Source organism: Microcebus murinus, chromosome 18 (genome assembly GCF_040939455.1).
Source record: "Microcebus murinus isolate Inina chromosome 18, M.murinus_Inina_mat1.0, whole genome shotgun sequence".
Lineage (NCBI taxonomy): Eukaryota > Metazoa > Chordata > Mammalia > Primates > Cheirogaleidae > Microcebus > Microcebus murinus.
In genome coordinates, this window is record NC_134121.1 from 9,301,919 (window position 1) to 9,318,454 (window position 16,536).

Sequence of the window (16,536 nt, forward strand, 5' to 3'; positions counted from 1 at the left end):
AAGAGAGGCTGGGCAAGTGAGCGGCAGGCTCTGCTTTGTACTGAGACTTACGAGGATAAGGGATTCTCAAGACACAGAGGATGAGTCCAGATGCTGATCCGCAAAAAGAACATGACTAGTGGATCGTAGAAATGAATATTCCAGTGTTTTGAGCAAATAAAGGAGTAAGGATTTTGATCAAGTCAATTCAACAGCTATTTCCAACCTGGTTAAAGAATTAAAAGTACAAAGATAATATTTGAAATAATTTAAGGGAAAACAGAAGACTATCTTTTTTTATATCGAGGTAGTGAAGGATTTTGTAAATCAGATGCAAAGAGCATAAACTATAAAGAAAAAAACTGATGAATTTCATTATATTAAATCTTAAATCATTATATCAAAAAGCAGCACAAAGTAAAAAGACAAGCCAAAGGTTGGGAGAATATATTTGTGTCCCTTATAACTAACAAAATATTAGTGTCTAGAATTTTTTTAAATTCTGTAACTATAAGAAGGAGAAAAACAACGCCATAGAAAAACATCCAAAGATGTTTTAGTTATTTGTTGCTGCATAAAAAATTATCTCAAAACTTAGCAGCTTAAAATTAATATTTGTTTTGTTATCTGACAGTGGGTCCAGAACTTGGCAGTATCTTATCTGGGTAGCTCTAGGGTCTCTCATGAAGTTGCCCCCAAGATGTTGGCTGGGGCTGCAAGTCATCTGTTTTCACAAGATGAAATCAATATGAATCAGTAAATTATTCACGATATTTTACTTATCTTAAAAATCAATTACTACTATAGGATGGTGAGCACCTGGCTTGGTAAGATCTTATGTGAAGAGTCAAGGAATCTTAGACCTGGTGATAGGAGCATAAATTGGTTTCTTGGGGCTAATTTGGTGATATATAATGAAAAGCTACATAAGGCAACATATCTTGTGACCCAATAATTCCATCTCTAGGTTATTAAGAAATCATCAGACAAACATACAAAGACATATGTATAAAATGTTTATCAAAGCATTGCTCATAATAGCAAAAACAACATAAAACATGCAAAAAACTGTAAATAACTCAAATATCTATCCAGAGGGTGCTAATTAAATATATGACATGCACTGTGTCAACTGGAGAAATGATGAGGGTCATAAATTTGGAAAGGAGAGTTTTATTTCTCACTCCGGGTCACAGCCTGCAGGGCGGCCATTCTGACAGGCTGAGAAGCGTAGCCTCAGGGCAGAAGCCGAGCTTGTGCTTCTAGGGAGGGACAAGGGGGATAGGAATTTATGCTGAGCAGGAAGGCTGAATAAACACTTAACAAGCTATGGGAGGAGTCATGAATATTTATGAAGGGAGAAACATGTGCCCGTGCAGTTGAGCTTTATGCCCCTTCATAGGTGGCATGTACAAAACACGGCAGCATTAGCATGATCCGAAGGTGGGGTTGGGGCCCTCTGATGTCAAAAGGTGAAGCAGAGAACCCTGACCGTGCATACTCCATAGTCTAGTTAGAACCACTCCATGCTGGGTGGCCCCTTATCAGGAAAGAATGCTGGTCAGTGGTGGCGCCCAAACCACAAAAAAGGAGGAGCAGCATTAGGTGGTTGATTGACATCAGCAGGGGGGCAAGTCTTCCAAGGCTGGTGCTGTTTGACCCTTAGGCAAGAAGCCCTAAGGGAAGAAGCCCAGTAGTGGTTTAACAAAGGAAGGGCTACATGAAGCCGCTCTGACCTCTGGGAACTCGGTTTTAAGGTTTTTCTGGGGTCCCCTTGGCCAAGAGGAGAGTGGTTCATTTGCAGGGGGTTGGGGCTTAGGATTTAATTTTGTTCACAATTGGAATATTATGCTATGAAGAGAAATGACAATATAATGGGCACAGAAAATAATATAGAATAGTAATTATCACTGGAGGTGGGTTGTAAGAGATTTTAATTTGTATTTTGTTTATTTGCATTTTCTAATTTTTCTACAAAAATTATGTGTCGCTTATATGAGGAAGCAGTATGTTGTCAAAATTAGTTTCAGTTGATAACACATTTAATATAATCCAGGAATGTAATGTCAATGCTACACGAGTGATCATTTATGAAATTAGAAGACTGGGAGAAATAATGACCCCCTTATGCAGTTCATGTGCTCCTGATTGTTACATTAGAAGGATCCAAGGGAGGGACACCAGGAAGTTGCTAGATTTGGAAACTATGTTCTACAAGTAACTGTTGAGAAATCATAGCTATTTATTTCAAAAAAAGAGGTGACTAAGAAAAAAACATGTTTTCTTGAAATGTCTGCATAGCTGTCATAGGGGTAATATTGACTAAGAGTTGCTTCAGTGAACAGCCCCAGAATAAAGTGGGGAAAATTATATGAAGGAAGAGTTCGGTTTGATATAAGGAAGAACTTTCTATCAATTAGACACTGTTACTATTGCCATTGTGAGTTAAATCGGTTGGGGCTCTTTGGTTGCAAACTATACAAATAGACTCCAGTGAATGTATACAGGAAAAAAATGGTTCAGGCCTTCAGAGCGGTTCATAGAGGCAATTTAGGTTTGGAAAATGGCGGAAGCAAAAGATGCCTAGGATGCTAGACAGAAGGAACAATTCATTGGGGTGCTACTGGTGCTATATATTAGCCCCACCTCCCCTTTAAAGGTCTTGGCATCACTGCACCCAAGATCCCAAGTTCATGGAGTAAGAGTTTGGTGAACCTGGCTTGACCGAGGGAAGTCAGGACAACTTCACTGACAGTCCCCCTACGATTCTACACAGTGGGAAAGAGATCATTTCAGGGGAAGAGCAAGAGCTGGTTAGAAAGCTGCTTCCATAGGAGGGAGCATGAACTCTGTGGAGAGAAACGGCGTGTGCCAACACATCGCCCCGCCATTCTGCTGGGCCGGCCACCTGCTTCCGCACTCGGACTTCACCCAAGGCGGAATGGCCAAGGACTGGTAACTTTCGCTCAGGCTGCCGTGGAGAGATCCCTGCGCTGATGCAGGGGTTGGGGGCTGTGGACCAAATGAGCTCTGTGTCCCAAAGTAACCCAGTCGGCCCAATATCCTATCTCTGAGTCATATTTAGGATGTTTTGTGAAAGCCAGTGGCAATTTTCATCCAGGTATATTAAGGGCATGCTTTGTAAAACTCCCCAGTGTCCTCTCTACCTCCTGAAGTGGTTCCATTACCTGTGAATTAAACAAACTTTTCATGAACCCATGTGTATTTTTATACTCTACCTCTTCTGGGTAGTTCATTAGGTCCATTGCTTTATGAAATCTAAAAGCCCATTACCATGTAAATGAGTCACTCTGTTTCTTAGTTCCCCCACCCCAAAATCTGCTTCTAAACTTTCACAGATGTCCCATGGTTGTCACCACTGGGACTCTGATGAACAAGTATATGTTTGCCCTCAAAACTTTAAAATTTTTAAAAATCATCTTGTTGCTCAATGCCTCCACCTCAGGTTTATTAGCCTGTGGAATGATCTTTCACAGGAAACAGTGAAAGTGCAAATGACCATGGCGTGGAGTGACTCCGTGTTTTCTTTACAAGGGAGGGGTTTTTCTTCCACTGATCATCGTACCGGCGCCATGGCGTTAGAATGAAACTGGGGTGGAAGGAAAGAAAACCGAGAACAAAGAGCCAACAGGGAGAAGGAACCAATATTAAATCCCCAGCACGTGGCAGGCATGATGCTAGGAACTTGTAGTCAACATGCCTCGTTATAATAAGCTCAGAATATTACTGAAGCTGATTAGAGGAGAAACCTGCCCCCCACCCCCATTTTAAGGCTACTGGGGTAGTTCATAGAGTCTCAGAAAGTTCAGACAAGCAGATGGAACAAAAAGGGAGGAACAAAGTGGCACTTGGGAGTCAGAGAAAAGCAAAACGCCCGCCACCGACTGGCTCAGTAAAAACTCGCTGCCAGCACCGCTGAATTGCAGAGGCCAAAGTGCGTGCTGCTGACCCCTCTGGCCTGGACACTGAGGCTGGCACCACCGCCACTCTGGCCCCTGGGGTTGCACGTTACCATCACTGCCAACACCACCTTGCTCCTCTTTCCTTGCTCCAGTTCCCCTCCCCACGCTCATTCGAAGCTGGGAGCACGAACCTCTGTTGGCTGAGTCTAGGTCACCAGCCAGCCGTGCCTCAGTTTCAAGTGAGGCTGAGAGACAATTTCCAGGATTTTCTACTTCTCTGGAGGAATGCTCTGCCTCTGTCATGTGGCCAGCCAGAAAACACCAAAGTTCCACATCAGCACTTGCCATATTTTTCTAATCCAATTTTCTCAGCAACCCCATGAGTAGGCATTGCCCCCATTTTACAGATGAGAACATTGAGACTCAGCGGGTTGAAAAACTGGATTGAGACCACATAGTGAGGGACCGAACTATGGCTGGAGCCCTGGTCTCTTCCCTTATCACCCCATGGTGTCTCTTCTATGCTAGGCAAGATGTTTAGCCCTTGACAACAACAAGGGCTAGGTATTGGTAAACCCATTTCACAAATGAGGAAATAGAAATTGACTCAAGATTCTCAGCGTTTAAGTGATGGGAGGCAGGTGGCAGGACACCAGAGTCAGCCCTTCAACCACTGCATCATCCTGTCTCTCGGGGAAAGGGGGATGTTGGGGGAATTCTCTTTCTCAGTCTTTGCTGGGCAGGCCTTGAGGGCCAGACACCCATCTCAGGCAACAGGACACTAGTCATTCTGTCAGCCAAGGTTGGCAACTTGAAGCATTCCCAGCTCCTGGCTTCTCTTCCATGTAGGACGAGCTGCACGTTCTTCTGCCTCCTTCATGCCCACGGCCACGTCTCTGGTCCAGGTCTGACTACTTTATGCCGGTAATCTGCACTATCTCTTCAATTGGTCTCCCTGTCTCCTGTCTCCTCTTGGAGATTCGCCAGAGCAAATGCCCCTATCTTGTCCCAGGGCCACATGGCCTAATGAGACATGGTGGGGCTAGGAGACAGGTATCTGCTGCAGGGATGCCTTGGAGCTTTGTTGTGCCGGGATCTGTTACTGGAACTACCATTTTGCAACCACCCATGAATAAAGCGGATGACGAGTGCTTACAGAACAGAGACATGAAAAGATCATGGGTTTTGAGGGGTTGATTACGCTGTGCCTGCAGCATGCCCACTCCTGAACTTCCAGTTAGGTGAGTAATACACATCCCTAATGTTTGCACCAGTTTGCTCGGGTTTTAGCTGTTCACAACAGAAAGAAAGCGTTGTCACTGATGGTCATTTAGCTAAAACACAAATCTAATCATTTACCTCCTCTGTGGGTTTGTGTTGTCTTTAGAATCAAGCTCATATTCCTTAATGGCCCACAAGACTCCTGATATGCTCAGTTTATTGGGCGACCCCTGGTTCTCAGTATCTGCCTTCTACCTCTTTTCCCTCAGTACCTTAGGTTGCCATCCGACAATCTGCCTTCCTTTCCTCCAAACACCCTGAATTTTTTTGTTGTTGTTTATTTCCTAGGACAGGGGTGGGGAACATTTTTATGTTGGAAGGCCACACTAATTTAGCTATAATCAAAAAAGGCTGCATTCAGGAAACTTCAATTACATATACTTAAAAATGTACATTCTTTTGTAAAAATCTACTATGTACTTAATAAATTTCAAAGAATGAAAACTATTTGTTAGTTGTAAAGTTAACACATCTTTTAATGACTATGTTGTGTCTACTTTTTGTTGGAAAGCATTTGAATATTTGGTTGCAGCGTGGAGGTCCGTAGTTTCAGTTCATCCTCCAGATGGGTCTCGGTCATTTGTGACCTTAAGGGCATCTTGATTTGGATTAGGTAGGAGAATGTAGATTCGCAGCAATAAGTAGTCAAAAAGCAAGAAAGCATTTTTTGGGCATGTTGCCGAAGGCATGGGTATTCTACTGCATTTTCCCATATTTCAATAGGATCTTTCTTAGCATCAAACAATGACTTTAAAATGTCATCTACTGAGAGCTCAACCAATTCCATCTGTAGTTCTTTAGGTACCTTGGTGACATCAACTAGGTGAGGCTGAAATGCTATTTGAGTGTGATGTCATGATTATCAAAGTCAGTGAAACTTTCATTGTATACTCCAATTAATAGGTCTGTAACAGCTGCATATTCTTCAAATGTTTCATATGTACCATCCTGCTCATCCATGACCTTGCCAACTGGGGAAAATGTTCATCTGAAATTTCCTTTAGAAGAAGTGTTTTGAAAAAAGACAGCCTTCAGCCTGAAGAGTCTTAACAAAAAAGAAAGAAAGAAAAGAAAGAAAAAAGATAGGTTTTTTGGAAATACTTGGATTTTTTTCCGCACATCATATGTAGACTTAGTTTTATCTTGTAAAGAAATATTCAATTCTTTTTGATGTGACATGATAGCACAGAGAAATGCCGCATTCCTATAGAAATCTTTTTTCAATAATTCACACTGCTGATTCTGTTTTTCATAAAATTTAACTATCTGTTCTCACAGAGAGAAAATTTTGGCTAACATCTGTCCCTGTGATTGCCCACGCACTTTAGAATGATATGGCAAACACACACCAAATGCCTCAGCTTTAGCATGTTAGGAAACTGACGATGCCGTGTTGCATTTGCACAAATACAGTTAAAAGTATTTATAACGTGTTGCAAGGAGGTTGAAGCAGGAGGATTGCTTAAGCTCAGGAGTTCTATATCAGCTTTAGCAAGAGGGAGAGCCTGACTCTACTAAAAATAGAAAAAATTAGTGGTGTGTTGTGGTGCACACCTGTAGTTCCAGCTACTCGGGAGGCTGAGGCAGGAGGATCACTTGAGTCCAGGAGTTTGAGGTTGCAGTGAGCTGTGATGACACCACTGTATTCTACTTGGGGCAACAGAGAGAGACTTTGTCTCAAAAAGAAACAAAACAAAACAAAACAAAAAAACAAAAGTAGCTGTAGTGCAGAGATTTTGTTGATGCAAGATACAATGGAGAGAAATGAGAGCATCTGCATCTGTTAATACCTTTTTTTTATCTGTGCAATAAACCCTTCATATTTTCCTGTCACGGAAGGTGTACCATCTGTACATACACTCACTAAATTTACCAAATTCAGCCCAACTTCATGACATTTATCTTGAAAGTTGTTGAAGATATCTATTCTCTGTGTTCTGTTTGCAAGAGTGCCCAAAGCAAGGAACTGTTTGTAGCAAGGAAAATCTTCTGTTATGACCCAAATGAAGTATAAAACCTGCACCGGAGGCCGGGCGCTGTGGCTCACGCCTGTAATCCTAGTTCTTGGGAGGCCGAGGCGGGCGGATTGCTCAAGGTCAGGAGTTCAAAACCAGCCTGAGCAAGAGCGAGACCCCGTCTCTACTATAAATAGAAAGAAATTAATTGGCCAACTAATATATATAGAAAAAATTAGCCGGGCATGGTGGCACATGCCTGTAGTCCCAGCTACTCGGGAGGCTGAGGCAGAAGGATCACTCGAGCCTAGGAGTTTGAGGTTGCTGTGAGCTAGGCTGACGCCACGGCACTCACTCTAGCCTGGACAACAAAGCGAGACTCTGTCTCAAAAAAAAAAAAAAAACAACAAAACAACAACAACAAAAAAAACCTGCACCGGGTCAGTAGTGTCAGTTGATTCACCTATAGCAGTTGAATAATATATGTTTTCCTTTTGAAGAATTGCATGAAGTTGCTCTGTCAAGTTGAAGGCTAATTCATGTTCCTGACCAGTTATGGTTCTCCTTGAAAGAGGCAGTTGTTTGTACTTTGAAACGTTATCAGGGTCTAAGCGTCCCACAACTCTGACGACGCATTCTTTCACAATTTCTACATCACTGAATGGCTTCCCTTTTTCCCCAAGTATATAAGCTACTTTATAAGTTGCTTCAGTGGCATTATTTCTAGTTCTCATTGCTGCCTGAAAGAATTGTCTTTGCTTTTGCTTTTCACCTTTTAATGTCTGCAATACGACCCTTCACACCTCTCCCTCTAATTTAAAATCTTTGTAGTCCTTATGAGTGTTATAACTGAATTTCTTTACTGCTGATATTGCAGTATCACAAAGCAAGCCAATCATCTCATCTTTAGCAGAAACAAGATGATATTGCAATTCCCAATCCTCATTAAAAAAATCTGTTTTCTTCCTTCAGCATTCTCTCGGTCTTCTTTGACATGATGGGCTGTTAAGCAGACAGAAAGCATTAAAAAAAATACTTTCCAGCTGTGCAACTATTTACGAATTCCACTTCAAACAGTGCTCCGTTGTCAAAAGCTGATAACGGACTGGCTTACTTGACCCCATAAACTCGCACCAACCAGCCTCATGCGGTAGTGGCGCCAGTGAGGCGGGGAGGTTAGAAGTAAATCATGAGCACAGCCGCCGTCAATTTAGCATTTGTGGCTTACTGACGTCCTAATTGTGCCAGTCAATCTGGGATGATTATTGAGTTGAAATTTATTTTATTCTTTGGTATTTTAAATACAACCATTTTAACAGTAAAATAAAATATAAAAGATGACCAGAAATGTATTAATAAAAATAACAGAATTTGTTCTGTAAAATTTGGATTCAGTCCAAAGACCGCACTTAAGGACCTAGAAGGCCATAGGTTTCCCACCCCTGTCCTAGCATGTTCTTTTTACTCTTTTTCTATCTGCTATACTTCTATTCTTCTTTCAAGTTCAGATCAGGTGACAATCCTTGAATTCTTTCCTAATCCCAAGTGTCTCTGAGCACTTTGTGTCTATGTTAAGGTGCTTTCTGTGGCCTCATGTACAATCACAGGCACTTACATTTCTGCCTCTTTGCTAGAACATGAGATCCTTAAAGACAAGGCCTATGTTCTATCTACCTGTGCAGCTCCAGCGCCTCATATAGGACATAATAATTCTGTACGTACGAATGAAATGTTCATTGAATATATCCTTGTTCATTCAGATTGTAGATAACCTGGTATGTGGTTATTAGCTGCCATTTATTTTTAAATTTTTTGACTGATGAACCAACTGGATTGCTATTTATTTTTATTAAGTTAAAGCAACATGATTGTCAATAATAATGTCTTCAGGATTTTGAAGTTTATGAAACTCCTTAATGTACATTCTCTCAACTAATCTTCACAATATTCCGTACCACCAACATTGTCCCCACTTCACAGATAAGAACACTGTGCATCCGATCAAAGTATACATCATATTTGTTGAGTGCCTATAAATTGCATAACATTGGGCAAGAAGCCAACTGTGGAGGAAGGTTGCAAAGGAGTAAAAACCATAGTCTCCCTTCTCACAGGGTTGATAATTTACTTGGGGAGGTAAGCAGTAATGCAGAATATTTCAATCACTAGAGACCAAAGCAATGCAACCTAACAGGGAAGGGAGGCTGAAGGCAGTGATTTACTACATAGTAAGAGAGGAATATAAGACACAGGTACCATAAGAAGATGACAGAAAACACTGTGATCTCACAGTGGGGGTCCATGAAAGACCTTCAAAAAGAGTTTTGAGCCTGTATTTTAAGGGTCAGGGGAATTTCACAAAATGTAGAAGGGGGAAGGTCATTCCATGTGAAAAGTGGAGCCTTAGCAGGGTGAGAGTGCATCTCTGCTACTCAAGGAAGAAGAGAGGATGGTGAAAACCCCAAAGAAATGAATGGACATTTGTGGCATGTATAGAATGATATACAGATGGATAGATGAGTGGATGTGTGGAAGGACGATGGCTTGATGGAAGAAGGATTAGATGACGGATGGATGAAATGATGATTGGAAGGATGGATGGATGGGTGGAAAGAGAGGTGCATAGGAGGATGAATAGATAGATGGTGGATGGATGGAATAGATGGATAAACCTACAGTTTGCAGATGCTGGGGCTCATTTTACCAAGATTGTCTTCAAACACAGAAGCCCGATGATGAATTGTATTCTCTTTGCAGAACAACTTGGTTTAACTTGTGCAGATGAAAGAAATGGAATGTGGAAATCCAAAATTGCCTGTTGAACTAAAACATTTGATGTGGTCACAGCTACAATAACAGGCCTGGGCTTGGGATGTCTTCAGGCCAGTGTGGCCTTTCACATTATGTGTGGGTGTGTTTTCTCCCAAACACATGTGCAGAGACATACACAAAACTTTGGGGTTTTTCTTTTCCTTTTTATTGTGTGATGCCAAACTTCTGTTTTGACTGGGTTGTCACTTTCCCATGTGTGGGAGCCCAAAGCCTCATAAGTTGGCACAAATTAAACACTTCGACTCATTATAATGGTGAGTGTTTATGTAACTTGTGTAGAGGATACATTCAGCTGATTAGGGAAAAGGTTATACTTGATGGGAAGTGGACTTTGCTTCCCAGCCCCATCTTTATTTCCGACAAAAATTGAGTCCTAGATCGATGGTCTTATGTGATCAACATGAGAGGGGAGTTGCTCCTCTTCTTTCTTTCTTTCTTTCTTTCTTTCTTTCTTTCTTTCTTTCTTTCTTTCTTTCTTTCTTTCTTTCTTTCTCTCTCTCTCTCTCTCTCTCTCTCTCTCTCTCTCTCTCTCTCTCTCTCTCTCTCTCTTTCTTTCTTTCTTGACAGGGTCTCACTCAAATTCCTGGGCCCAAGCAATCCTCCTGCCTCAACCTCCCGAGTAGCAGGGACTACAGGTACACACCATGACACCTGCCTAATTTTTCTATTTTTTTGTAGAGATGAGGGTCTCACTATATTGCCCAGGCTTGTCTTGAACTTCTGGCCTCAAGTGATCCTCCTGACTCGGCCTCCCAAAGTTCTGGGATTATTGGTGTGAGCCACCATGCCCAGATGCCTCTTCTAGGCTTTTAATCCCTGAGAACTGATAAAGTCACTTTATTAACATATACCCTCCATGTCTGCCTTACTCCACAATATAACATCTGGGTTCCTGGTACTGAATTTTTTGGCTGTGCTGCAGAGACTGGAACCGTGCATCTGAACATAGTCTTTTCCTGCAGCAGGGGGTTTCCAGCCTGGGGTTTATCCAAAGATAAGCCTAGCTCTGGTCTAACTCACAATGTTTGGACTTAGTCTGAAACATGCCTTTAAAAAAAGATTTCCAAACACAAGATGGCTTGAGCAACCTCCAGCTTGATGTCTTGTGATTTCCCTGTGAAGGTTTTTCTGGCAGGCACTGTTGTTTGCCTACACAAGCCATTTCTGGACCCCTTCTTTCTCTTGCTGCCTCTGACTATGGAAGTTGGAAATCCAAATGCAGAATTCCCCAAACCCCTGGGCTTGGTGTGGTCACGTGACCCGATTGGGCCAATGAGAGAGGAGGACGTCTACTTGGGGTTTCTGAGAAGAATGTTCTTCCTTATATAAGAGATAAGTTGAGATGCTACCTTTCCCTCCTTTCCCCATCTTGAATACGGAAGTGATGTCTGGAGCTGTGGCAGCCACCCTGGGGCCATGATGCTGATAGTATGTGGAAGAAAAGCCAACACATGAAGACTGGAAAAGTAGAAAAGTAAAAAGAGCAAGGATGACACAGTGAAACTGCCTGACAAACACTGAGGTCGCTTCCAACAAATGTCTGCATCGTTCCAAACTTTGCTTTTGAGTTCTCTGATACTTGCGGCTGAACACATTCCTAACTGCTTTGGTCTGCCAGTGTTTGGCTGAAGGGTGCTGGTGAGGAGCAAGGAGGCGACAAGATGGATCTTAGAGACTGACTTCGGGTAGACCAAGAGTCTGGGAAGGCGGAAATGGAGAAGTGGGTTGATGAACGGATTTGTCTGGCCATCTTCCTGCTTAAGTTTTCCTAATTTCTCCTACCCCAAATGCCTCTTGGCTTAAGTTTTAATGCATTAAATCCCTTCATAGGAAATCCAAGATATTGTGGCAAAACCCTCATATATGCTTATATCAGTAGTAAGTTAAAAATTATTTGCCTCTGTAATCAAGCTCTACAAGGGCATGGATTTCTGGTTGTTTTGTTCAGTGTTTTAGTCCCAAAGCCCAGAACCGTGCTTAGCACATAGTGGGTGTCCATTAAACACTTGTTGAATGAGTGAATTATTGAGACTTTGTCTCAAGAGGCCGTTGCTAGTTTGAAAGGCAGAAGGTTTGGCAAATTAAAAACTGCGAGGCTTAGGATCTGGTCATGTTGCTTTGATTGTGAACTTGACTCCTCTTTGTCTAAGGTCTTTTTCTATGATAGCCTTAAGTTCTGTCACATTGATGTATACCTTTAAAAAAGTTGAAAATGCACCAGTTTTGGAGAACAGGCTTGGAAAAGGTGACCATTCCCTTGTCGTGACTGTTGCAGCCATGTTTTTTGAAAAGAGGAAATTCTATTGGACCTTGAGATCAGTCCAGGGAAGGGAGAGTCTAATTTAGGAATATTTTGAGGACAGAGTCCTAAATAGCCCATGTGGATAGCTTCTTTTATTTTATTTTAATCATGCACTCAGTGCAATGTGCTTAGGGTTTACCCATCTGGTCAGAAAGTACCCTTCAAGGCTTTCCTCAATTTCCCTCTCTGCACTCGGCCTGGTGTCTGAAATGCCCTTTCCTTCTCCCCATCGGACTATCTCCTGGTCAACCCTCAGGGCCCAGCCTGGCCTTTCCCAACTCCCCCAAGGGGAGATAGTTGCTCTGATCCCATGAGCCCTGCAACCCCCATTCCTGCTCCTCTGAGGCAGCTTGCCACGCTGCCTCACATGCCGGGAGCATATCCTTCCTGTCTCTTTGCCCCTAGTACCCACAGGATTTGTAGCGTGAATCATGATGCTTGTAGCTAACATTTACAGAGCACTCACTTCATGCCAGACACAGTTCTAGATGCTCTACACGAATTGACTCATTGACTTTTCCCAATAACCCCGAGGCAGGTACCACTGGCAGCCCCATTTTACAGATGAGGATTTCAAACATTCTGCAAGTTTTTACTGAACCTCTACTTGATGCGTGGCACTGTGCCAGGTACTGGGGATGTGATCTCCAGCGTGACAGGCAGGGTGCCTGTCCTCACAGAGCCAAGTCGGTCCCAGGGAGGGTAAAGTCAACAAAGAAGCAAACCCATTGATGGCTCAAACTTTGTGGAAGCCGGGCACGCGGGATGCACGCCACAGAAGGCGCTCCCCAGGCCTGGGCGTGCAGGGGACGGGTCTTCCCCAGGAGATCTGTTAAAACAGCCGACAAGGCAGGCTGAGGATGAAAGACCCATGCCAGGAAGTTTGACAAAACCCTCTGGGCAGGGCTCAAGCTTACCCTGGACGGAAGGCGGAGAGACAAGAGCTGGCAGCAGAGAAGAGCGACAGGGGCGGGGTGGGGGTGGGCACAGGTCCCAGCTGCAGGGGGAGAACACGGTGTCGAAGGAAAGCCCTGCGACAAGGTCAGGGCGGAAAGAGGAGCCGCAGGTAATGAAAGGGATTCTTACAAATGCCTGGAAATAGGCTGGCGCTGATCACACCGGCTGAGGCTTAGAAAGGCTTTGTTCTTCTGTCAGAGGAGGAGAGCCATTGTGGCCGCAGGAAATCGCGTGTGCGTGTGTGTGTGTGTGGTTGAGGCAGGAGGGGCGCCCTGATGGGCAGTGTCCCCCTGCACCTTGCGCCTGTCTCAGTGGAGGAGCCGGGGCTGCCCCCAGGGGCATCTGCGTGAGGAAGCCAGGCCCTGGGGTCTGTCTGGGCCTCGGTCACAGCCCGGGACTGTCTGTGAGCCAGCGCCCCTGCTTTGGGGTCCCAAGCTCACCAGGCGGGAGTGTGGACGCGACAGGGAGACCCAAGAACCCGCCCCAGGGGGCTCTGGGTGAGAGCCCAGTGGACTCGGCCACAGCTGGCCCGAGCGGGTCCCTTGTGGGTCCTGAGCTCTGGCTCAGGTGGACTCTGGAGAGTGACCAAGGGCCCCTGGATCGGGGCTGGGGGCAGGGGGGCCGCAGAGAACCGCAGGCTGGGGTTTCTGCAGCATGGCAGCGTGGCGAGGTGCTCCTGAGCCCCATCCCCAGGGTCAGCTCCAGGCTCGGCCCCTTTCCACAGTGCGGCTTTGGGCACATTTTAACCTCTGTTTCTGCATCTGCAAAATGGGCACGATAGTATCTACCTCGTGGGGTCGTAGGGGTAGAGAAAAGCTTGGAACGGTGTGGAGAACGTGTAAACATTCAATACATATAAATAGCAGCAGTTGTTATTTTTATTTTTGCCATTGGGGATTGTTTGGCCAGGGAAGGGCACACATTCTTTGGAGTAGGTAGTTTCCCCTTATCCTTTAGTTTCAAGGGCAACCAAAATTTTTTAGTGCAGGATGAAGCCCAGGGACAAACCTTAAAGTCCCGGAGCTCTTATTTGCTGCTGCTTCCTTCCTGCTTTGTCCTGGGTGCTGGTAAGCTGGGGGGGGGGGTGTAACCTGGGTGAACACCTGCCAGGAGCAGCGCCTGAAGACAAACAGCCCACCTAGATACCCCTCTCCGGAAACCCCTGAAAGACTTGAGTGACATTACCTGGGTGATCCAGGCGTCAGCTGCCCACCTCCCCAAGCTTGTACGCTATTACGGGGACACCTTGTCCGAGTTAATTGAACTCTTGCTGCGGAGACGTGCTCACAGCCCCCCAGATTCTGCTCAGCCGGGGAAGCCTCCCCTGCCCTCCCTCTTTCTCTGCCCCCTGCTCAGTCTCTCCCTCCGGGAATGGGGGGAGATGATTTGCATACACTTGAAAACAGAATCTTGGCAGGCTTTGTGAGATGCCAGGGGTCTTAGGAAGGGTACCTTGTGCTTGCTAAAGAGGAAAAAACAAAAGGAAATATTCTGGGAATTCCCAGTTTGTTCTTGGCACCAGACACGGATTCTAATTCACTGGGAAGATTTTTCTCTGCGTTCCCATCCTCTTCGCCCCAGCCTCCCACCTTTCCCCCAAACCTTCCAGAGATTTGTGAAAGCCTGGGGCTAATTTGAGCCTCGGAAACAGGCCCAAATTATGGGTCCCAGTGGTTCCCTTGGGTCCACCTCAGGAGAGAGAACAGAGCAGGTGAGCTCGAGATGTGTCCAAATCCTTTCTGGAGTGTGTTGGCAGCTAGAGCCCTCTGGGGACCAGGGCTGGAGGGATTTCACATAGCTCTGGCCTTGGCCTTGTTCTCACTGGCACTCCGTGGCCTTGACTTCTGCTACCTAGTGAGGTAAAGGAATGCTATTGTTTTGGCTTTGCAGGTTTCTTCATTTATTCATTTGTGAGTTCATTCATTCATTCATTGTTTTACCCTAAAATAATTACATGCATGATGTTTTGTGTGTGCTTGCTTGCGTGCACAAATGCTTATGGGGCAAGTGTCTACAGCTTTCATTAGATTCACAAAGGTGCCCCTGACCCCTCAAAGTAAAAAAATGCTTGCATGGAGGAGATTGAATTAGCATTTTTGAGGCCATTCTATGCTAATTTTTTGTTTTTTGGGGGGAGTAGTGTAAATTTTTAAAATGAAGGAAAACAAAAAATCATTGTAGGAAATTTGGAAAAATAATGAGAATAATATAGAAAAAAACTAATCTGTAATCTAACCGTACAGAGAGCTCAATAGCCATTGTGGATCTGTTATCTTAAAATCATCTTCCTATAAAACTGGACACTTTTACATTCTTTCTACAACTACCCTACATGGCTCCCATTCCCAAGTCATAAAGGACTGTGAGGCTGAGGGGCCAAGCCTCTTGCCCTACACCGGTGAGGTGAGTCCTGGGACTGAGGAGTAGAGGACTGAGGTGCCTACAGGAACAGGAGGGCGTCTTGAAAGGACCTCTCAGAGAAGGTACCTTCAGCAGGTCTTGGAGAGCGACCGAGTTGGCCATGGGGAAGAGGGCGTGACTGAGATGCGGCTGAAGTACAGGGCTGAGTGGCAGGACAGGCACCGCGCTGAGTGGTGGCCCCATCCCAGCCTGAAGCCGAGACTCCAGTCTCCCTCCAGGGAATAGCCATGAGCTCTTGGAAGATGTTTTTTTACCACCATAATTCCCAGTCTTATGTTTATTGCTTCTACTTCTGGATGTATCTACTTTAGATGGCATCAAATCACTTTTCCCCGTAAGTGAGGAAGCATTTGGCTTGCCCTCTCTTGCTACCTTTACAATCCTAAACAATGCACTTACCTACCATCTGTTGCTTGTTTGACCCAATTTTAGATGGCATCGGTTGACTTTCCATTGTGTGAAATGAGAAGACCTGTACGGGCCGGGCTCAGTGGCTCGCTTCTGTAAACCTAGCACTGTGGGAGGCCGAGGTGGGAGGATTGCTTGAGGTCAGGAGTTTGAGACCAGCCTGAGCAAGAGTGAGATCCTATCTCTACTAAAAAACAAAACAAAACAAAACAAAACATTAGCGGGGCATGGTGGCTCACACCTGTAGTCTTTAGCTACTCGGGAGGCTGAGGCAGGAGGATCACTTGAGCCCAGGAGTTTGAGGTTGCTGTGAGCTATGATGATTCCCCTGCATTCTAGCCCAGGTGACAGAGTGAGACTCTGTCTCAAACAACAACAAAAAACCAGTGTGGACACCTCTCCTTCACCTCCTCCCCTACCCTCCCACCCCATCTCCTGACATTTGTCCACTGGCTGGTCAGTTTCAGCTGGTCTGAGT

General features: G+C 44.7%; 1 protein-coding gene across 1 annotated transcript in view; it reads right to left on the reverse strand.

Moving 5' to 3' along the window:
* MYH13 (myosin heavy chain 13) overlaps window positions 1-16,536 on the reverse strand; it is a 96,138-nt gene that overhangs the window by 13,195 nt on the left and 66,407 nt on the right. Inside the window, exons 39-40 of the mRNA XM_075993897.1 lie at window positions 13,670-13,835; window positions 13,190-13,303 (exon numbers count right to left, since the gene is read on the reverse strand). Of these exons, the coding sequence (XP_075850012.1) occupies window positions 13,190-13,303; window positions 13,670-13,835 (280 nt within the window). The remainder of the gene's footprint in view (window positions 1-13,189; window positions 13,304-13,669; window positions 13,836-16,536) is intronic.